The sequence below is a fragment of the Somniosus microcephalus genome, chromosome 15 (genome assembly GCF_052327205.1).
Source record: "Somniosus microcephalus isolate GS21.2 chromosome 15, FLI_Smic_1.0, whole genome shotgun sequence".
NCBI lineage: Eukaryota > Metazoa > Chordata > Chondrichthyes > Squaliformes > Somniosidae > Somniosus > Somniosus microcephalus.
In genome coordinates this window covers 48520000-48544054 of record NC_141001.1, presented here as the reverse complement: position 1 = coordinate 48544054, position 24055 = coordinate 48520000, and the positions used below count along the sequence as shown (strand labels likewise).

Below are 24055 nucleotides of genomic sequence, written 5' to 3'. Positions count from 1 at the left end.
ATAATCCCAGAATTGAGAGGTTACAGCTACCAGGAAAGACTGAACAGGCTGGGACTCTTTTTTTTCCTCTGGAAAAAAGACTGAGAGGTGACCTGATAGAAATCTTTAAAATTATGAAGAGGTTTGATATAGCAGACATAGAGAAGATATGGGTGAGTCCAAATCTAGGGCCATAAATATAAGATGATAACCAAAAAATCAAAGAAGGAATTCAAAAGAAACTTCTTTATTCAGAGAGTGGTGAGAATGTGGAACTCGCTACCACTTGGAGTGGTTGAGGTGAATAGCATAGATACAATTAAGAGGAAGCTAGATAAGTATATAAGGTGAGAAAGGAATAGGAGGATATGTTGATAGGGTGAGATGAAGTAAGGTGGAGGAAGCTTGTGTAGAGCATACACACCGGCATAGACCTGTTGTGCCAAATGGCCTGTTTCTGTGCTGTAAAATTCTGTGTAATTCTATGTAATTTTCAGAGTTAAATGCTTCTAGGAAACAAGAGGGAATGAGAATGTGAGACAAGAGGTAAGAATTAAGGTCAGGTGTCCTCCTGGGGAACCAGGGAATTCTGAATCTGTGTAGAACATTAGTCAAACGGATCACAATAAACTTAGTGAGGGGAGAATATAGAAATACCCAGAACCCAGTCAACAATTTCCTTAACTCAATTACCTTTGGAAGGCATCCAAAGGTTCTCTTTGAGCCAAGTGTCTCAGAGAATCATAGAAGTTTATGGCACAAAAGGAGGCCATTTAGCCCATCGTATCTGTGCCAGGTCTCCAGCATTCATCAACCCTTCACAATATTCCAATAACGGAGTCTAAAATAACTCTTAACCTAACTGGTAAAAATACATAATTACAGAATTCTGGCAGATTATGATGCCAGCATTGTCCAATATCACATGATACAGCAACTGGTACTAAACAGGTCAGTTAGCTGGCCCCATCTTAGGATATAGAGAGATCACCAGTAGGAGTCCAAGAATACTAGAAAGTTAAAGTCATCAGAAGTCATAATGATGAATTTGACTTCTAATGATCAAAGCTCAGGTTGGTTAAAATCTAAAACACGTTCACAAGCTAGAGAAGAGACTACCAACTGTGTACAAGTCCTCCAACATGAATGACAAACAGAGGGGTTCAAACAGGCACAGTATGTGTAATATAGTATTTTCTCAGTTGCTGTGGAAGTTGCTTCCGACTACTCTTCCGACAGTACTACATTAGGGTCTTTCCATCTCCAACCTTTTGATGTTGTTGATTTCATCTTTTTTTATGGAAGCAATAAAAGAATATAACAAGGATACTAGTGAGCCATGCAAGGAAACAAAAGGCATAAAATTTTCAATATAATCCACATTAGAGTAATTTCAACCATTTGTTAACCATATCTCATTACAATTGAAAACTATGTCCTGAGGCAGTCCGATATATCAATCAATAGGTAAGATAATTGGTGAGTGGTAAAGCTCCTCTTCTGAATGGAATAAAAGATATATTCCACAGTCTTCAGTTGAGTATTCAGTTAATGTGGGGAATTATGAGGATGGGCCAAGAATGATTATAAGAAGCATCATAGAAATTGTTGAGATAATGTCATAAACCACAGAACCAAAGTAATTTTCACTCCATCCATTTCTTTACATTACATTGTTATTTTTGAATGATGACAATATAGTTTGACATGGGATGCTTTGGTAGTGGGTGCCATAACTGACATCAATGCCAAGTTACTCCTTTGTTATCTCCATGTTTCATTAAATAATCATAAAATAATTTGAGGCTGGATTCCAAATCAATATTTGATTTACATAACAACACTCCCAATTCACTGCTCTCTAGCCTCTGCAGTGGCTGGTGCTATATAATTACATATATAAACTAGCTGGGGGAGCCCGGCTTTGCCAGGGCTGTTTTGGGCCGGGCGGTTTAAATTGAGTGCGAGGCTTTGGGGCCTCTCTGTGTCCCTCTGTGAATCTGCTGCCGGGCAACATTTTAAATCGAGTCCCAGGCTTTTGGGCCCTGTCTGTGTCCCTCTCTCAATCTGCTGCCGGGCAACATTTCTACCTTTTAATACCTTGAAAGATGAAAGTGAAAGTACTTTTAAAAATAACATAAGATTTACCAAAAACGTTTTATAAGAGATACTAACTTTTTCAAAGCTGGATGATCAAAGTAGTTTGAGCTGGAAGCAGTGAAACAATGGCTGCCACATCCCTGAGATGAAAACGATTAGTCCCGCCCACAGACGCAGCGATTGGCCAACCATCAGGCGACTGAACAGTAGGATTGGTCAATCGTGCCGGCACAGGATTGGTCGACCTTGACGTCAGTCAATCAATGCTACTTAGCAGATAATGAGTTTAATTTTGAAGGTTTTTTGCATAACGCGCGAACAATTTTTGTCCAGCCGAAACGTAAATATGCTTAGGACGGTTCTGGAATCGTCAGCTTTCTTTTGACGTAACGCACGTGTAGGTACGCTGTATAACTTTCGAGTTAATTCAAGACAGACAGACAGGCAGACGGAATGACAGACAGAAGTATCCTTTTATATATATAGATAGGTCAATCTGTATTTTCAATTGGGGGGACCTGTACAAATATTTATATGCCAAATATTGAGACTCCATGAATATCCCCATCCTCAATGATGGTGGAGCCCAGCACGCGAATGCAAAAGACTAGATTGAAGCATTTGCAACCATCTTCAGCCAGAAGGGCTGAGTGGATAATCCATCTCGGCCTCCTCCTCAGGTCCCCACCATAAAAGGAGCCAATCTTCAGGCAATTCAATTCACTCCACGTGATATCAAGAAACGGTTGAGCGCACTAGTTAGAGCAAAGGGGCCCGACAACATCCTGGCTGTCGTGCTGAAGACTTGTGCTCCAGAACTAGCCGTGCCTCTAGCCAAACTGTTCCAGTACAGCGACAACACTGGCATCTACCTGACAATGTGGAAAACTGCCCAGGTATGTCCTGTCCACAAAAAACAGGACAAATCCAATTCAGCCAATTACTGCCCCATCAGTCTACTCTCAATCATCAGCAAAGTGATGGAAGGTGTCGCCGACAGTGCTAACAAGCGGCACTTACTCACCTGCTCACCGATGCTCAGTTTGGGTTCTGCCAGGACCACTCAGCTCCAGATCTCATTGCAGCCTTGGTCCAAACATGGACAAAAGAAGCTGAATTCCAGAGGTGAGGTGAAAGTGACTGCACTTGACATCAAGGCAGCATTTGACCGGGTGTGGCATCAAGGTGCATAAGTAAAATTGAAGTCAATGGGCATCAGGGGAAAAATTCTCCACTGGCTGGAGTCATACCTAGCACAAAGTAAGATGGTTGTGGTTGTTGAAGGTCAATCATCTCAGCCCAAGGAGATTGGCAGGAGTTCCTCAGGGCATTGTCCTAGGACCAACCATCTTCAGCTGCTTCATCAATGACCTTCCTTCCATCATAAGGTCGGAAGTGGGGATGTTCGCTGATGATTGCACAGTGTTCAGCGCCATTCACAACTCCTCAGATAATGAAGCAGTCCATGCTTGCATGCAGCAAGACCTGGATGACATTCAGGCTTGGGCTGATAAGTGGCAGGTAACATTCGCACCACTCAAGTGCCAGGCAATGACTATCTCCAACAAGTGAGAGTCTAACCACTGCCCCTTGACATTCAACAGCATAGCCATCGCCGAATCCCCCAGCATCAACATCTTGGGTGTCACCATTGACCAGAAACTTAATTGGACCAGCTGTATAAATACTGTGGCTACAAGAGAGGTCAGAGGCTGGGTAATCTGCAGTGAGTGTCTCACCTCTTGACTTCCCAAAGCCTTTCCACCATCTACAAGGCACAAGTCAGGAGTGTGATGGAATACTCTTCACTTGCCTGGATGAGTGCAGCTCCAACAACATTCAAGAAGCTCAAGACCCTCCAGGACAAAGCAGCCCGCTTGATTGGCACCCCACCCACCACCTTAAACATTCACTCCCTCCACCACCGGCGCACCATGGCTGCAGTGTGTACCATCTACAAGATGCACTGCAGCAACTCACATTCTTCAACAGCACCTCCCAAACCCACAACCTCTACCTCCTAGAAGGACAAGGGCAGCAGACGTATAGGAACACCATCACCTCCAAGTTCCCCTCCAAGTCACACACCATCCTGACTTGGAAATATATCGCCGTTCCTTCATCATTATTGGGTCAAAATCCTGGAACTCCCTCCCTAACAGCACTTCACCTCACGGACTGCAGCGGTTCAAGAAGGCGGCTCACCACCACCTTTTCAAAGGCAATTAGGGATGGGCAATAAATGCTGGCCTTGCCCGCTACGCCCACGTCCCAGGAACGAATAAAAAAAAACACCTGCTGGACATCCCCTGCAAACATTGCCACATTCTCAGTGAGTCCCTATTATAGCCTCTGAAAGATATGTCTAGATTTTCATGACTTTGTCACTAGAACAGCAGGGCAGAACTTCCACTTGCCTAGAAGACCCTGTTAGCACCGTAGTACATTTTCCGTGGCAGCGTCTCATTTAATATACAGGGCAAGATTTCAGCAAGAATCTGTAGGGGGTGGCGGCGGTAGCGGTGGAGTCGCATGGCGCGTGCGTGCGCCCAGTCAGTTATGCCTCTTACTGTTTTGTGAGCGGTTCGAATCGCCCCCACACCCCTGGGTTCTAGACACCGGACTTAGGTACAAGGAGGCGGTACAGAGAAGACTCGAGTAGACAGGTGGTTGGATGTAAAGCAAAACCAAGATTTTATTGAAGAGGAAAACTTGATACAATCTTATGGAAAAATTACTAGTGTACACTTCTACAGGCAAAACTTATAAGAGAGTCATAATAATACTTATACTTATACAGGGAATAGGGAACACACGGCACATCAATTCAATTCAATTTTTTTTATTTGTGTCATATATGCAGCAGACGTGTGTACTGCACAATGAAATGTTGATTTTTACGAGTCCTCCCAACATTGGAATAAATAATCAAGGGAAAACAACTATCTCAACAATCCCCTTATCCTTATCCCACCCCCTATACCTAACTAGATTAAGCTATGAGGGGTCAGAACTTCATGCTCACCAATCAAAAGGGTTTGTTAGACTCAAAACAGCGGTTGGGTTCGGGGTTCACTCTTGGTGCTCTCTGGAGCCTGCCGTCGTCACGTGGGCTCCAGGCACTGCAAGGGCGTTGTCCAGGTTCGAGTACCCCAAAGTTAAAGGCCTAGAAATTCAGTAAGGCCCCGCCAGGTCTTTAGCGCCCGAAATTTAGCGCTCGCCCGGATTCCCGTAGCGCCCGCCTGAAATTCAGTTGCGACGGGCCAAGACGGAGGCGGGCGCTATTGCAGGGTTTGTCCGCCTCGCTTGGGGCGATGAAAGTCTATTTCAGGCGTCCAGCTGCCGCTGCGCCACCCGATGCGGTGCGGCAGGCTGGGGTACTGCAGGCCTCCTCCTTCTCTTAAGGAGGAGCTGCCTGCAGCCGTGAGATCGCCGCTGGATTCCCCCGGCAAATGAGCCCGGCACCACGGAGAAGTGCCGGGCTCGCGGGAGTCAGACAGCAATGCCGCGGGGGGGTGGTGCAGGAGTCCGGGGAGGGAGGTGCGGCCATGCGGCCGCCGGGAAAGCGGCCGGCCGCCCCTCCACCTTTATGCGCCGGCCTCTCGGAGCTGCAAGGCCCCGTTTTTCAAACGTTGTTTGCGGCCGCTGTGGGCGAGGCGGCCGCAACTGAATTTGGTCTTCGGCACGGAATCGCGTTGGAACCGGGGCGCTGCGCACACCGATGACGTCATCGGTGCCGGCGCAGCGCTACCGGCTAACGCCGCTGTTAGGGACCAACTTAATTTCGGGCACTAAAAAACTTCCGGCGCAACCCACTCTTTCGCCCCTAAGTGGGCGCAAACGCGACTGAATTTCTAGGCCAAAGTCTCTGCTTGGGTACTTTACCTTGCAGGGATGGTTCTTCGTCGACAGCCGACAGCTTGAGTTTGCATGAAGATGGTCGCAGGTTGGCTGAGGCTGAAGGCCCGATGATTCGAAGCCTACCCTCAGTTGGTCTTCCTCAGTTGGTCTTCCCTCCTCCCCTCGTCGCGTCCCACCTCGCCTGGCCTGAATTTGTCCGTTTCCGCTCGATGCAACGCCGGGCCGATGGAATGGCAACAGGCGCGGGCAAAGGCCAAGGGGTAAGCACGGGATGGGGAAAGAGCGGCAGCCACGAGGGCAGGCAGAGGGAGAAGAGTACCAGCACACACAGAGAGAGATTGCTACCCGGGGGCCTTCAATTATACCTTCGTCGAAAACCCTTATCTGCGCGCCAAATCAGGTTAGTTCTTTGTTTTAATTTTGGCGGGCTAGTTTAAAATAATGGTAGCAATTCATACTAACTGTTTCTTAGATGGCCGGTAATCACATCTACCGGCCCGATAATTGACTTATATTGTCCTGAAAGTTCCTTGATGGGCCTGTCCAGCCTCGATGGCTGTGTTAATCTGTTTCCGATAATATATGCAAACTGTTGATGGCCTTGACTATAGGCCTAACTGAATTTAGATTTTGTCTCCAATTCGGTCTAATGCATAATTCAGAGTCCTGTCTAGTTCCAAAACACAAATGCTTCTCTTCACAGAAAAGCCTGCAGCCTTAGTTTTGATTTCTCCCAGGCTGTCTGCGTTGCAGAATCCATTTTGGAATCCCACAGGCTTTCTGCCACGAGGCACGGACGCCATCTTGGGTACCCTTTTTAATTTAAAATGTCCATGCAGGGTCCCGTTTATTAATAACAGCCTTCGGGGAAATGCAGAAATTTTGCAAATCTTACAAATCCCAGTCTTGACTAGACCTCCACCACTGTGAGGGAGGGAAGTTGGGGCAGTTATAGGGCTGCTGCAGCCAAAATGACCAGAAGCAGAGCAGGTTATTCAGAAGGGTGGGGAGAGAAAGACAGAGAGATCTAAAGCTGCACTTGAACATTGAAAAGTGATGGTAGGAAGTGCACCATCTGGGCGGGTCTGCAATGACCAAAGCCTCAGGATTCTCAGAAGCTGCAGTAGAGGTAATACCGGGAGAGATAATGGCAAGAGGACAAAGGCTACTTGACACCCAGGCTGTTATGCATCAGAAAAAGGATATGCAGGCAGTTAGGAGGGAGAAAGCACTGGCAAGTCAGTGCCATTCTACTAACCTATTCAGTGCCATAAACTTTTTAATGATCTGGCTGGCCAAAGTAAGTGAAGGGACGAGTGCCCATGCAGAGGCTGATATACTTTTGGAAGCATAACTCACCTCCACACTATCCAGGACCACATTGTGTAATTTTTTTTTAAATGTGACCCTTAGTAGGCAGAAGAGATCCCCACAATCATGTCCTTTCCCACCATTCCAATGCAAATTTCCAGAAATGTTTGTCTGAGAAATGTTGGGCTGGATTTTGTCAATGGGGGCACGTTGGGAGCGGGACTGCTAGTTTTCGGGTTTCAGTCCTGCCTCCAATGACGTCTGGCCAACCCACGCTATTTTCCCTTCATTGGCCTTGTTAAGCCCGCTGTGCGGGCTTACCAGCCAATTAAGAGAAAGCCAATGACAGAGGACGTCAGCGTATGACGTTTCATCTGTCGAAAAAATTTTGACAGATGAATTGTCAGCGTTTGACAGCTTTGTGAAGTTGTTAAACACTGACAATCTCTGTTCTAAGGTGAGCCCTTGTACTGAAGGGCCACCAAAACCTCTTTCCTCAGCAAAAATCAGATGGCTGCTGCATCCAAGAACGCAACAACCATTCTGTCATCTCTGCTGTTGAGACGAGGCACCTCTGGATCCCCAAGGGTTGAAGCCTGTAGGAAGAAGCAAAGGTAAGTAAACTTTTTCCAACACTTTACACTCACCTCTCATACTTATCTCTCCACACTTGCACCCATCACTCACTTCCACAATGGACTTTTCGATCCCTCTCACCCCCGCAGACCCACTGCTCGCCTTGCTGACCCTGGCGAGGTTCGCAGCCGTCGGGAAGCCCGCACTTGCAGGGGTAAAATGGGGATAAGCCTCAAAACTGTTTATTAACTACCTGTTAACAGGCAGTTAATTGGCTCTAATCCCCTTCCCGTCTCGAGGAGACGGGTCCCTGCGTGTGTCGGGGACCCGCCTCCCGGGAAGATGGCACGGAGGCGGATTGGGAGTGGATTCGGTACCCGCTCCCAGTTTCTGCCATTTTCCCGGCAGTCCCCAGGGCTGGGAAAATTCCTCCCGAAGAGATTGCTGCATTTCCTGCACCTGATTTCACAAGGGAACGTCCGCAGACATCTGGGCGAAATGTCATTATGAATTCATTTGTAGCATGTCGAAATCTTTGGAGAAGCTCTGCAACTCCTTGACAAACACATAGGAGAGCCTATGGGAGAGGGAGAAGTTGGAGGAAAGCTGTTGGAATCAGATTAGTAATGGAATGGAGCACCCACACAAATGAGTTTTCAATAACTGTCTTCAGGTATTCTACTGACTGTGCAATAGCACAAGTCAGAGAGCACCTTCCTAAAATTAATGTCCTTTGTGTCCCTCACAGGTGCTGAACACTTACAGAAAGAAGCATCTGAAGAGCAGCCTGGCACCTCCAGAATGACACAACTGCTACCTGATTCATCCATCCCATAATAGCACCATACTTACTCAAGCACCAGCCCAGATACATCAATTCAGGATAAGGGCATTACTGAGACAGCAAAGCTTTCACTTGGTGAATCATAAGAGCACCAGTGAGCAGGAGGAGCTAGAAAGAAACGATGAGGAAACAGCTATCTCTCCTTGGAGACGGCAGAAAAAGCCACCCTTGGTTGAGGAGTCCAAGAATCAAGATCTCAGGGACTCAAGCTTTAAAACATTTATGATTTGGGAGCACATGGTACAGATGGTGGAAAGGTCAGAGGAGTCCACAACTCCCATCTGTAATACAATGAATAATGTATGCATGACTTGAGGAACCTAGTGGCTGTGGCAGTACAGGAGGTCAATGGAGCCTCAAGACATCAGGAAGAGGATCTGGAGTGGTAGCAATAACTGCTTCCATAGATTCTCTGAAGAGCATCCTGGTTCAGAGCTGTCAGGACTTAACTGGGACTATTCAACCGGCTCTTATGCAGACTATTAGCCCAGTAGAGCCCATGCCCAGCACGAGTAGGCTGCAAGGATTGGACACAGATGTCACTGCTTCTTATGCCAATGACAATGCATTGGCATCCCTTCCAAAGCCAGCACAGGAGGAAGTTTCATGCAAGCAACATGACAACAGAAGCAGGTCCTGCAATGACATCAGCTTCACTGACACAAGTGACACATCAGACCTTGAAAGCTTCATTGGTACAGTTCCAGCCACTAACCTCAACCTCCTGTCACTAAGATAGCACCAATTAGGTGCAAGAGGTTAGGATCACGTGTGAAAAGAGTTTTAGGCATAAAGGGTAGTCACATTGATAAGAGGTAGCAGTAGAAGTAGGCCATAATGAAGTGACAAGATGATCGTAAATTTTTTGGCAATTTGGTATGTTTGTGTATTTTTTCTTGGGTGGCCTCCTGTTATTCCTCTTGTATGATGATTCACTATTGTTTTCTGCATTTCTAGTGATGATGATTTTTTATGTTTTGAATTAGACTGCTGCACTGGAGTGACTGCTTCCTACAAGAACAGTATAGAGTTACCTGAGCAATCAGTAAGTATAACACTCAGTGATGAAGGGGCATGGCCTTTGTTCACTGTGGAAAACATTTTTTCCATCATTCCACAGGATAACACTAAGGGCTGGATTTTGTCAGTGTGGGCGGGCTGGGGCGTGTCAGGTGGAAGTCGTGTCAGGACCCCGCCTCCTAAGTGAAATGTTGAAAAATGGGATTTTCCCCTAATTGGGCAATTGATTTCCTGTATGTGGGAACCCTTGGCCCAATTAGTCTTTCCATACAGAAAGTCGCCTCCGATGACGTCATCAATGCTGCTGGATTTAAGACCTGCCTCTTCTGGAGACTGCAAAGGCTCTGCAAATTTTATGAAGGGGGAGTTGATTTCCTGACAATGTCCACAATCAAGCAAAAGTGTGCTCCTCAATTTGATGAGCCCTCCCTCCAAGCTCTGGTGCAGTGAGCCAGATGCAATAAGGAGGTGCTGTTCCCTTCCTCAGGGAGAAAAAAGCCACTCCAGCAGACAAAAGCTGTGTGGTTACAAGTGGTCCAGGAGGTCAGCTCCCTTTCGCTAAGCCGCAGAACCTGGCTGCAATGCAAGAAGAGCTTTCATGACCTTCTCCGAACAGGAAAAGTGAGTATGACTTTCCCATCACCCTCAATCTGATCCCCATCGCCTCTCCTCACCAACACTCTGCTTTGCCAACCTCTTCCTCCACATCCCACATGTCACTTAATTGCCTGCACCCTTACCCATTCCCTCTCTCTCTAAGGTCACAGTCACTTAACTATTCGACTATGCAGCCCTCACACTCCCTATCACTGTGATGCCATGACAACAACTACTTTCAACACACAGGGAGGGTCCAATGTATCATTCTAAGCATCTATGCTATGGATTCTCTACACTCACTCCTTCATTCTCACTCAAACTCCACTTGTGTCCCTCATTACAGGAAAAGAGAGCCCACAATAAGAGGGAAAGAGCCATGACAGGAGGAGGGCCACCCTCAGTAGCCCAGCTCACTGCCTGGGAGGAGGATTCCCAAGTCGGGGACGGACAGATGGGCGCATCGCAGCAAGCTGGTGACAGAATAGTTTGGCATCTCTCATTGACATTGCATGAGTCACTGATAATGAATCTGATGCTCTAACAGATTGACTTATGATCATCTGCACTTTTCAATGTTCATGTAACCTTGACCTCACATCTCTAACTCTTTCCTTTACTCCCCCACAGGACCATCGAAAGCCCCCATCCCCACTGTCCAGGAGGAAGAGCCTGAGCTTCCAGACTCCTCAAAGGAAGCTGCAACCTCTGATGGCGCAGCGCCAGCGGAATTCAGAGCACCCAGCACCAGCGCAGACACTCACACCTCGGTGGGACCTTCGCGAGATAGAGTAGTGTTGGCACCTGGTGTATCACAGCTCACAAGTGAGCATCAGCAGATGGTAGAGACAGGGACAGCAGTGGAGAGTCCTTGTTGGAGGGCGCAGGACTCTGCCAGCTCGGCTCAGCTACATGTCGACTCTGTGCCTCTGGGTCCATCCAGAAGGAGAGCAGTGCTGGAACTCCAGGAACAGATGCAGTAGTCTCTAGCAGCTTTTGTCTCCAGGGTCGCTGCGAGTGTCGTGCGAATGGAGGAGTCCAACGCGAACATGACCAAAGCCTTCATGGAGGCATTGGCGCATGAACGCATCACCACAGAAAGGATGGCAACCTCCGTGGAAAGGATGGCTACAGTAGAGGAGATGATGGCTATGGCCCTGGAGGAGCTAAGTCGCCAGAGTGTAGAAAACATGGTCATTGTTCAGAATAGACTGACATCGCTTGAGGAGCGATGGTCAGCTAATGAGCATAGAAACCAGACCTTCATGGAAGTCCTCTGGAGAAGGACTTCCAGTGCAGAAACGGGTCCTCATGGCCCCCCTGAAGTGCAGCAAGGTGCTGTCAAGCTCTGAAGTGAGGCTGACCCATGAGAGGGATGTTGGTGGCAGACAACAAGGAAGTGGGGGTTCCTCTCCAAACACTCACACGACCATACCACTGCAAAGCCCTTGGTCAGAGCCCTACCAGAGTCCTCATCCAACTGATATGGGCATCTCAGCCCCTGCACAGCCTCAAGAGCAGCAGACTGTTGCCGAGCCCTCACAGGTTCACAACCCCAGAGGACGGCCACCAAAGGTGTCGAGACAGGAGCAGCAAGAAAGTGAGCAAGGGGCCTCCACATCTGCTGAAGCCACAGGGGAAGCACCACGTAGGAGCACACGTAAGAGGAAGATAATGCACAAGTAGTCACAAGGGTTGTCACTTGGGTGTTATGTTGTGTTTATTTTTGAAATGCCACCAGTTGCTTGTTGTGATAAAAAATTCTGATGCTAAACTGTTGAAGTTGTGGCCTGTGTCATTTCGCAAATGGGACTTCCACATTGAGGGCTTAGGGCGACTTGCAATTGTTATTATGGTGGTCAGAGTGATAGGAATCGGCAGGTTTTTGTCCATTGTCGATGCTCTGGTAAGAAGGTGCAAGGCAAAAGTGTTTGATTGTACAGGCTAAGCAAATGTCACCAACATGAGTGCGTCCCTTGCATCCCTGGCAGCAATATGGTTGCGCTCTGGTGCCTTCTGGCCTGTGCATCTTCAGGTGGGTGACTAGCAGCTTGGCGCTCCTGTTGATGCTCCTGATGTTGGTGCTGCTGTTGCTCATGGTTCTGCTGCTGCCGCGGCTGGTCTTCATCTGAATCTGATGTCCAGGTGGAAAGGAATTAAATGGCCGCCATACTTCTAGTATATGCCTCAGTTGAGGAAGCGCTTAGTCAAGGTGGGGAGAGGGGTTTCCCAGGAGGTCACACTGGAGGTGGGTGTCAGGCTCCAAACTTCCATAACACTGAGTATGCCTGCTAAAAGTTCCCGCAGACCTGAAACAACAAAGTTCTGCCACCTGCAAACGATCATTGGTGAAAACTCCTTTGTAATGGTGGAGCTGCAGCTGTTCGTAAGCAATCCACTTGTGAGGCTGCCAGCATTACCTGGCGTGTTCCAGAGGATGGGGGGAAATGTGTTAAAATCAGAAAGGCCTCTCAAAATGAGATTATAGAGGCATTTAATGGTTGTTAGGGGCCTTAAGGGGAAAGCGGGTCAGAAAACACACATTTGGGAAAATTGGTCGGAGGTGGGATGGAGGCGGGATCGGGCCCGCCCGCCATTTTTGGTGATTTTAACAACTCCCATGCCTCCAATCCCGCCTCCTCGGGCCTGGCAAAATCGAGCCCATTGTACTTCCAGATTAAATGTGAATTTGTGGTATTACCCTAGCAACACCAACCTTCTACTTGAACTGCATTATAAAACTGCAATGAGAAAGGATCCAGAATTAGCGGACAAAGTGGCATCCATTTTAAGAGCAACAGGTCAGACTTTATCCTCATGGAAAGTCCAAATCGACTGGACTTGGCATTCAGGACTCTCTCGTAATCCACATAATTTTCAGGTGACGTACTATTACAGGAATGGCTATACTCATTCTTGTATACAGAATAGCTGTTTATGCATTAAAAAACAAAAGGAATTAAGTAGTTAAGTTTTACTTTATTTCTTTATTTCTGAATTGCAAGTTGCTTGGGGAAGGCTCACAAACAAGTGTTATTACTATTAAAGTTATAACTCTCTGGGCAAATCATACTTTCTGGAAGATGGAAATCTAATTTTAAAAACATTTAAAAACAAACAGTGGAAAGTAAGTTTCTCAGGAGCCGAAAGTGAAGCTTTGAATTTTAACTTTAGCAAGAATTTGCACATTTACAATTTTCATTAATTAAAAATTAAGCTTTGGATAGCCAACTGATATTTAATTCATATGGGGGCCAATAATGCAGTGTTCATTATGGGCACTGATCATGCCATAAGATTGTATAATAACAGTTGCACAGAGCCTTGGTCAGACCCCATCTGGAGTACTGCGTTCAGTTTTGGGCACTGCACCTCAGGAAGGATGTTATTGGCCTTAGAGGGGGCGCAACGCAGAATAGGATAGATACAGCAAAACTATTTCCTCTGGTGGGGGAATCCAGAACAAAGGGGCACCACAATCTTAAAATTAGAGATTTTTTAAAAATTTGTTTATGGGATGTGGGCATCGCTGGCAAGGCCAGCATTTATTGCCCATCCCTAATTGCCCTTGAGAAGGTGGTGGTGAGCCACCTTCTTGAACCGCTGCAGCCCGTATGGTGAAGGTAGTCCCACAGTGCTGATAGGTAGGGAATTCCAGGATTTTGACCCAGCGATGATGAAGGATCGGCGATATACTTCTAAGTCAGGATGGTGTGTGACTTGGAGGGGAACTTGGAGGTGGTGGTGTTCCCATGCGCCTGCTGCCCTTGTCCTTCTAGGTGGAAGAGGTCGCGGGTTTGGGAGGTGCTGCTGAAGAAGCCTTGGCGAGTTGTTGCAGTGCATCTTGTAGATGGTACACACTGCAGCCACGGTACGCCGGAGGTGGAGGGAGTGAATGTTTAAGGTGGTAGATAGGGTGCCAATCAAGCGGGCTGCTTTGTCCTGTATGGTGTCAAGCTTCTTGAGTGTTGTTGGAGCTGTACTCATCCAGGCAAGTGGAGAGTATTCCATCACACTCCTTACTTGTGCCTTGTAGATGGTAGAAAGGCTTTGGGGAGTCAGGAGGTGAGACACTCGCCGCAGAATACCTAACCTCTAACCTGCTCTTGTTGCCACAGTATTTATGTGGCTGGTCCAGTTACGTTTCTGGTTAATGGTGACCCCAGGATGTCGATGGTGGGGGATTCGGTGATAGTAATGCCATTGAATGTCAAGGGGAGGTGGTTAGACTCTCGCTTGTTGGAGATAGTCATTGTCTGGCACTTCTGTGGTGCGAATGTTACCTGCCACTTATCAGCCCAAGCCTGAATGACGTCTAAGTCTTGTTGCATGCGGGCATGGACTGCTTCATTATCTGAGGAGTTGAGAATGGCACTGAACACTGTGCAGTAATCAGTGAACATCCCCATTTCTGACCTTATGTTGGAGGGAAGGTCATTGATGAAGCAGCTGAAGATGGTTGGACCTAGGACACTGCCCTGAGGAACTCCTGCTGCGGTGTCCTGGGGCTGTGATGATTGACCTTCAACCACCACAACCATCTTCCTTTGTGCTGGTAGGACTCCAGCTAGTGGAGAGCTTTCCCCCTGATTCGCATTGACTTCAATTTTACTAGGGCTCCTTTATGCCACACTCGGTGAAATGTTGCTTGATGTCAAGGGCAGTAACACTCACCTCACCTCTGGAATTCAGCTCCTTTGCCCATGTTTGGACCAAGGCTGTAATGAGGTCGGGAGTAGAGTGGTCTTGGTGGAACCCAAACTGGGCATGAGTGAGCAGGTTATTGGTGAGTAAGTGCCACTTGATAGCACTTTCGATGACACCTTCCATCACTTTGCTGATAATTGAGAGTAGACTGATGGGGCAGTAATTGGCTGGATTGGATTTATCCTGCTTCTTGTGGACAGGACATACCTGGGCAGTTTTCCACATTGTCGGATAGATGCCAGTGTTGTAGCTGATGCCAGTGTTGTAGCTGTACTGGAACAGCTTGGCTAGAGGTGCGGCTAGTTCTGGAGCACAAGTCATCAGCACGATAGCCGGGATGTTGTCAGGGCCTTTGCTGTGTCCAGTGCACTCACCGTTTCTTGATATCATGTGGAGTGAATCGAATTGGCTAAAGACTGGCTTCTGTGATGGTGGGGACCTCAGGAGGAGGCCGATATGGATCATCCACTCGGCACTTCTGGCTGAAGATGGTTGCAAACGCTTCAGTCTTGTCTTTTGCACTCACGTGCTAGGCTCCACCATCATTGAGGATGGGGATATGCATGGAACCTCCTCCTCCCATTAGTTGTTTAATGGTCCACCACCATTCACGACTGGATGTGGCAGGACTGCAGAGCTTTGATCTGATCCATTGATTGTGGGATCGCTTAGCCCTGTCTATAACATGCTGCTTCCGCTTTTAGCATGTAGTCCTGTGTTGCAGCTTCCCCAGGTTGGCACCTCATTTTTAGGTATGCCTGGTGCTGCTCCTGGCATGCTCTTCTACACTCCTTATTGAACCAGGGTTGGTCCGCTGGCTTGATGGTCATGGTAGAGTGAGCGATATGCCGGGCCATAAGGTTACAGATTGTGATGGAATACAATTCTGCTGCTGCTGATGGCCCACAGCGCCTCAAGGATGCCCAGTTTTGAGCTGCAAATGTGTTCTGAATCTATCCCATTTAGCCATACAACACGATGGAGGGTGTCCTCAGTATGAAGACGGGACTTTGTCTCCGCAATGACTGTGCGGTGGTCACTGCTACCAATACTGTCATGGACAGATGCATCTGCGACAGGTAGATTGGTGAGGACGAGGTCAAGTAGGTTTATTTGAACTCATGTCTCTGGATCATTAGTCCAGGCCTCTGGATTACTAGCCTAGTGACATGCTACCGTTTCCCCAAATTATACTCCATCTGCCACCTTACTGCCCACTCACTTAACCTATCTATATCCCTTTGCAGACTCTTTGTGTTCTCCTCACTGCTTACTTTCCCACCTAGCTTTGTATCATCAGCAAATTTAGATACATTGCACTCGGTCCCTTCATCTAAGCCATTAATTTAGATTGTAAACAGCTGAGGCCCAAGCACTGATCCTTGTGGCACGCCACTAGTTACAGCCTGCCTATCGGAAAATGACCTGTTTATCCCTGCTCTCTGTTTTAACCAATCCTCTATCCATGCTAATATATTATCATGAACCCCATTAGTCCTTATCTTGTGTAGCAGTCTTTTATGTGGAACCTTATCGAATAGCTTTTGGGAATCCAAATATACTACATCCACTGGTTCCCCTTTATCTACCCTGCTAGTTACAGCCTTAAAAAACTGTAATAAATTTGTTAAACACAATTTCCCTTTCATAAAATCATGTTGATTCTGTCTAATCATATGATTTTCTAAGTACCCCGTTACCACTTCCTTAATAATGGATTCCAGCATTTTCCCAACAACTGATGTCAGACTAACTGACTTGTAATTCCCTGTTTTCTCTCTCCCTCCTTTCTTGAATAGTGGGGTTGCATTTGCTACATTCCAATCTGCTGGGATCCTTCTGGAATCTAGGGAATTTTGGAAGATCACAACAATGCATCCACTGTCTCTGCAGCCACCTCTTTCAGAACCCTAGGATGTAGGCCATCAGGTCTGTTGGATTTTAGTCCCATTTGTTTCTCAAGCACTTTTTCCCTACTGATATTAATTACTTTAAGTTCCATATTCTTATTATTCCCTTGGTTCCCTACTATTTTTGGATTTCCCCAATGGAGGCGGGTTGGATTCGGGTTGGCTGGTTCCGGTCTGCTGCCGGTTTCAGCTGTTCTGAAATAACTATTTTGCCTTAACTGGGCTTATTAAGCCCGCTGTGCGTGTTACCCGGCCCAATCAGTGGGTTCGCGTCTGCTGCTCGCTTCTGCTGACGTCTTCGATTCAGGTGCATTTAAGGGGCCCATGTAGCCTTTGGATTTCATTTGCTTTCTGATGCTCCTGAAAACTGGTCTTTGCAAGATGACTGTTGCAAGAGCAAAGGCTGCTCCTTGCTTTGATGATGACTCCCTCCGTGCTCTTGTGGAGGGAGTAAGAGGGCGCAAGGAGCTTCTGTTCCCTTCCAATGGCCGGAGGAAGCCTCCTCAGCACACAAAGGCAGCCTGGCTGCAAATTGCTGAGGAGGTGAGCGCCAGGTCTTTGTGTTCACGCACCTGGGTGTAGTGCAGGAAAAGATTCAATGATCTGCTACACTCAGCAAAAGTGAGTATAACATCACACTTACCTTCAATCTGCTTCCCATCTGTTCTCATCACCAGCACTCCGCATTGTCAACCTACTCCTCCACGTCCCAACTTACCCTTACATCCCTTGCACCCTTAACTATCCTCTCTATGTAAGAGAATCACTTCACCATCCTACTATGCACCCCTCACACTCGCTCTCACTGTTATGCAATGACAACAACTAACAATGCACAGGGAGGCACCTTGGTATTGGCATCTCACTCCATCTTTGTCTCCCTCTAAGCATCTATGTTATGGATTCTTTACACTCACTTCATCAATCTCGCTGAAACTGCACTTGTGTCCCTCATTGCAGGAAAAGAGAGACCACAATAAGAAGGAGAGGGAGAGGACAGGAGGAACCCCACCTTCGACGGTGCATTTAACAAACTGGGGAGGCTACAATCGACATCGACGGAGGTGCAGAGGAGCTGGAAGTGGGGGACGGAGAGACGGGCGCAGTAGAGCAAGCTGGTGACAATAGATTTGCAACCCTCTCATTTAGATTTAATGAGTGACTGATATGGCATGCCACTGCGGAGCCCTCGGTCAGAGCCCCAGATTCCTCACCCAACTGAGATGGCTGTCTCAGCCCCTGCACAGCTGCAGGAGGAGCAGACTGTTGCGGAGCCCGCCCAGGCTCCCAAACCAAGAGGACGCCCGCCAAAGACGTCTAAGCAGGCACAGCATAGAAGTAAGCAAGGTGCTTCAACATCTGCTGAAGCCACAGGGGATGCACCATGTACAAGCACATGTAAGAGAAAGTTAACACACAAATAGTCACAAGGGTAGTCACTTGGGTGTTTTGATCTCAGACAAAGTAGTGTATGTCATCATGATTTCAATTGTATTAAAGAAATGCGATGACAAAGATTCAAAGAGTTGGCCTATATGTGCTCAGAAATGGAAGTTGCACAGTGAGGGGTCAAGGTGCCTTTCATCTGTAATGATGGTGGTGAGAGTGATAGGAAACCACAGTTTATTGTACAGATTCTGTATGGTGTTTTAAGAAGGTTGGCCAGACATTCATTTCCACGTGCCAGCCGCATGTGGTTGATGCGTAAACTTACACGAATCTGGCATGGATTAGTGTATCCCTTACCTCACGGCCAGCAATGTGGTCGCGTGCTGGTGGAATTGGCACATTCGCCTCCGCAAGGTGTACCTCATCTACTGCCTCCTCCTCCACCTCCTCCTTCTTCTCTTCCGAGGAGGCTGTGCACTGAGTCACTTGTTCCTCAGGAAGCGGTAAGCCACACTGCTGTGCGATGTTGTACAGGGCACAGCAGACCACGATGCTGGCTGGTGCATACTGTAGGGCTCCACCAGATCTGTCGAGGCATCTGAATCGCATTTTGAGCAAGCCGATGGTTTGCTCTATGATGCTTCTGGTTGAAATGTGGCTCACATTGTACCGCTCCTCAGCTTTGTTTGATAGCCTCCTCATCGGTGTCATTAACCACTTTTTCAGGGGATAGCCCTAGTCTCCAAGTAGCCATCCAGAAAGTTGGGATAGCGGATTGAACAGCTGGGGCACAGTAGACTGCCGCAGGATGAACGAGTCATGGTAACTGCCAGGGAACTTGGCGCAAACATGCATAATGTTCTTCCTGTGATTACACACCAGCTGGACATTAAGGGAGTGGAAGACCTTGCGGATCACAAATTCAGCTGGGTTGTGATGGGGTGTCCTAATGGCCACATGTGCAGTCTACGACGCCCTGCACCCTTGGGAAGCCTGCTATATTTGCAAAGCCAATTGCACGCACAGTTATACTTGCTTCATCCGTGGAGAAGTGGATGTAATTGTGCGACTTTGCAAAGAGGGCATCGGTTACCTGCGTGATGCAAGTGTGTGCAGCCAACTGGGAGATGCCGCTGATGTCTGCTGCTGATCCCTGGAAGGATCCCGAAGCAAAGAAGTTGAGTGCGGTGGTGACTTTGACAGCCACTGGTAAGGAGTGCCCACCTGCTCTTCTGGGCTCCAGGTGTTGGTGCAGCATTGTGCAGATGTCAGCGACTACCTCTCGCGAAAGTCTCGGCCGGGTCCTTTGGCACCGCTGCTCACTCATGTTGAGGAAGCTCATCCTGTGCCTGTAAACCCTGTGTTGGGGGTATCTCCTGTGGTGCGGTGCAGCCCTGTGCTGATGCCCTCTGCCCTGTGCAGCATCAGGTGACTGAGGAGAAGGTTGGCGCTCCTGTTGTTGCTGCTGCTGTTGTGCCTGGTTCTGCTGCTGCCACCGCTGCTCCTCCTCTGATTCTGAGGACCAGGATGAGAGGGTATAAATGGTTCCTATTCTGCTGGTATATATCTCAGTTGAGGAATAGATGTTATAAGCGTCAATCAATGTGGGGAGAGGGCTTTCCAAGGAGGTCACAGTGCATATGGATCTCAGCTTAAACACAAGTTCAATAGACCTGCAAAATGTGTTCCAAAACCTCCAAAACACAAAGTTCTGGCATCTGAAAGTCAGCCATGTTGCACGTCCGCTTTTATGCTGCAGGAGCAGCAATTCAGCTAGTTGCTGAACTCGGCACAATCAGCTGGCGTGTTTGTTGCATAACGGGCAACATGCTGAAAATGTACTAAAATGGGAAGAGCCTTTAAAAATGGGATTATCTAGGCAGTTAACAAACTGTTAACTACCTCTCCCACCGTTTGGTGTTGGGTTTGATCAGGACTCGCAGACCCAACACTTTGCAAAGTTGCGTGGAAGTGGGATGGCTGCGGGTGTCATTCATTTGGATTTTAACTCCCGATCCACCTCCAAAACCTGCCCTCTGAGCGCCGGCAAAATCGTGGCCAAAATATTTGTTTAAAGTCTCTGCCATTTTCTTATTCCCCATTATAATTTCTCCTGTCTCAGCCTCTAAGGGACCAATGCTTACTTTTGCTGCTCTCTTCCTTTATACATACTTGTAGACGCTCTTACAATCTATTTCTATATTTCTTGCTAGTTTACTCTTATTCTATTTCCTCCCTTTTATCATTTATTTGGTTATCCTTTGTTGGTTTCTAAAGCTCTCCCAATCCTCAGGCTGACTACTATTCTTTGCAACATTATAAGCGTCTTCTTTTAATTTAATACTATCCTTAACTACTTTAGTTAGCCACAGATGGATCACTTTTCCCGTGGAGTTTTTATTTCTCAATGGAATGTATATTCGTTGAGAATTTTGGAATATTTCTTAAATATTTGCCACTGCTTATCTAACATCATACCTTTTAATCTAATTTCCCAATCTACCTTAGCCAACTTGACCCTCATACCTATGTAATTGGCTATATTTAAGTTTAAGACTCTAGTTTCAAACTTAAGTATTTCACTCTCAAACCCAATGTGAAATTCTATCATATTATGATCACTCTTCCTCAGAGGATCCTTTACTATAAGAATAATAAATATCCCTGTCTCATTACACAATACAAGACCTAAAATAGCTTGTTCCCTGGTTGGTTCCATGACGTATTCATCTAGGAAACTGTCTCGAATGCAGTCCATGAACTTGTTCTCCAAACTACCTTTGCCAATTTGATTTGCCCAGTCTATATGAAGATTAAGTCTCCCATGCTTATTGTATTACCTTTGTTACAAGCTCCTATTATTTGTTGATTAATACTCTGTACAATGGTATAGCTGTTTGGGGGCCTTTAAACTACTCCCACCAGTGTTTTCTGCCCCTTGTTATTTCTTATCTCCACCCATACTGATTCTACTTTCTTATCTTCCGAGCCAAGATCCTTTCTCACTTCTGTCCTTATGTCATCCTTTATTATCAGGGCTACCCCCATCCCCTTTTCCATTCTGCCTGTCTTTTCAAAACGTCAAGTACCCTGGAATATTTAGTTCCCAACTTTGGTCACATGTAACCATGTCTCTGTAATAGCTATTAGATCAAACCCATTTACCTCTATTTGTGCCACTAATTTGTCTATCTTGTTATGAATGTTGTGCATTCAGATAAAGAACCTTTAATTTGAACTTTTTACCATTATTCCCTGCTTTCACCTTATTTGGTGATGCACTATTACTGTTAAACTCTCTGCCCCTTCCTGTCACTCTCTGCTTATCTTTACCCAAATTGCTACACTGCTCCATTGCCTTGACTTTTCTCTTTAGATTTTTAAATTTCCCCTCCCCGAACCCCGCCTTTTTCGTTTGAAGCCCTATCTATAGCCCGAGTTATTCAGTTTGCCAGGACACTCGTCCTGGCCCGGTTTAAGTGGAGTCTGTCTCAACGGAACAGCTTCCTCTTTCCCCAGTACTGGTGCCAGTGCCCCTGAATCAAAATCACTCTTTGAGCCATGCATTTAACTCTCTGATCTGCTTGTCCCTATGCCAATTTGCCTGTGACTCAGGTAACAATCCAGAGATTATTACCTTTGAGTTTCTGCATTTTAATTTGGACCCTTGCTCCTCAAACTCTCTCAGCAGAACCTCATTCCTAGTTCTACCTATGTTGTTAGTTCCTTCGTGGACCGCAACAACTGGATCCTCCCCCTCCCACTCCAAATTCTTCTCCAACCATGAGGAGATATCCTTAACCCTGGCACCAGGCAGGCAACACAACCTTCGGAACTCTTGGTCGTGGCTGCAGAGAACAGTATCTATCCCCCTGACCATACTGCCCCTATCACTGCGACATTCCTTTTCACTCCCCCCACTTGAATGGCCTCCTGTACCACGGTCAGTTTGCTCATCCACCTTGCAGACTTTGCCCTTATCTACACAGGCAGCAAGAACCTTATACCTGTTGGATAAGGGCAAAGGCCGAGGCTCCTCCAGCACTGCACCTAGCTCCCCTTACCTGCAGTCCTGTCACTGACCACTAACCAGACCTATACCACTACCTAACCTAAGGGGTGTGACTGCCTCCTGGATCATAGTGTCCAGATAACTCTCCCCATCCCTGCTGCCCAGCAATATCTGCAACTCAGACTCCAGCTCAACCACTCTGAGCTGAAGTTCCTCAAGATGCAGACACAGACTGCAGACGTGGTTGTCCAGGATCGCGGTGCTTGCCACAAACTCCCACATGCTGCAGTTGCGGCACACCACCTGCCTAACCATCCCTAAATAACCTTGTTTTAGTTATTTAATTAATTAAAGTTCATGTATTTAATTAACTTAGCTTATAGCTTTGTTTTTAACTAATTACTAGATTTAGTTTAAGTTATAGGTAGATTAAATTAAATATTTACCTGTAACACAAAGCACTACAAGTATTGAAGGCAAACAGCAGCAAATCCTTCCCCCTCTGCTCCGAATTTCCCCTCTCTCCAAATTTCCAATTTTAACACTCTGTTTTAGAAGCACTCCGTTTAAGATCACTTTGTGCAGACCACTCTGGAACTCACCCCCCAAAAGGTTCTGGATGCTGAATTAATTGAAATTTTAAAGACTGAGATTGTTAGAGTTTTGTTAGGTAAGGGTACCAAGGGATGTGGATCAAAGGCAGGTAAAGTACAGATCAGCCATGATCGAATAGAATGGTGGAATAGGATTGGAGGGCTGAATGGCCTACTCCTGTTCCTATCTTATATGGTGAGGAAGCACCTGTGACACTTAGAGATTACACATTTCTTGTGCATTCGCCTCATTTAAGCCCTTAAAAATATGGTAATTAGACAATAAAGCTATAATAACATTGGAGCACTTAAATAACACTTCAGCTACTCACAAAACAAGTGTTTCATTGGAGGCACTTCATATTTGCTATTATTCTATTTCTAGTGGATTCATTTGTTTTCAACTAATGAGTAGCTGCTTTATTTGTTTCTACCAATTAGCTGCCTTTGTAAAAAAGAATTACTGCAAGTTTCTCAAAGCTGGATCCCATTTGCCATCTGTGTCGGTTTCCCCAGATATAATTCATTGTGTTTTGCCTAAACAAGAGTAATGGGTATCCCTCTGGGAATCCATTTGTATTTGCAGATTGTGGAGGAGGATGAGTGTCAATGGGTGCATGCCATGCATGTGCATTTGCATCTTAACTAATCACTTATAACCTACCTTGCACCATCTTTTATTGGACCTGACAATAATATCCAGCCATTTCTGAAGATACTTACATGCAGACACATTTTTTGGAGGCCATCACCGAACACTGCACACTCCTGCAGCCAAACTTGGAAACCACTTCATAATTCCTTCATTTTATTCCAATTCATAGTGCCACCATTATTTCAAGAGACAAGAAGACTAAATAGATGGCTGCTGGGAGTCCCTGCTCCCATCCCATCAATAGCCTTGCTTGGGGTGGGTCCAGTTTCTGCCCCAAACTCCCAGCCAAGGTTGTGACCTGGCATATCTGAGTCCCAACATGGTTTGTGACCTTTCCACTACACTCCCACTCGGCAACAAAGGACCATGTAATTTCAGCCCCACGATTTAGAAGTGTTATTGCTGCCTGTTGAAAGTGCAGTTTGATATCTCCAAAACAATCCATCACAAATGGTAAGTTTCAAAGATGGTAAGTTTTATCTGAATGATTCTTAACAGTAT

At 46.7% G+C, this 24055-nt stretch overlaps 1 protein-coding gene across 1 annotated transcript in view; it reads left to right on the top strand.

Annotated features, from left to right (window-relative positions):
* The window catches only part of LOC147106717 (uncharacterized), a 199665-nt gene that overhangs the window by 64018 nt on the left and 111592 nt on the right, over positions 1-24055 (top strand). The window contains exon 3 of the mRNA XM_086007774.1: positions 9658-9716. Coding sequence (XP_085863900.1) covers positions 9658-9716 — 59 coding nt within the window. The remainder of the gene's footprint in view (positions 1-9657; positions 9717-24055) is intronic.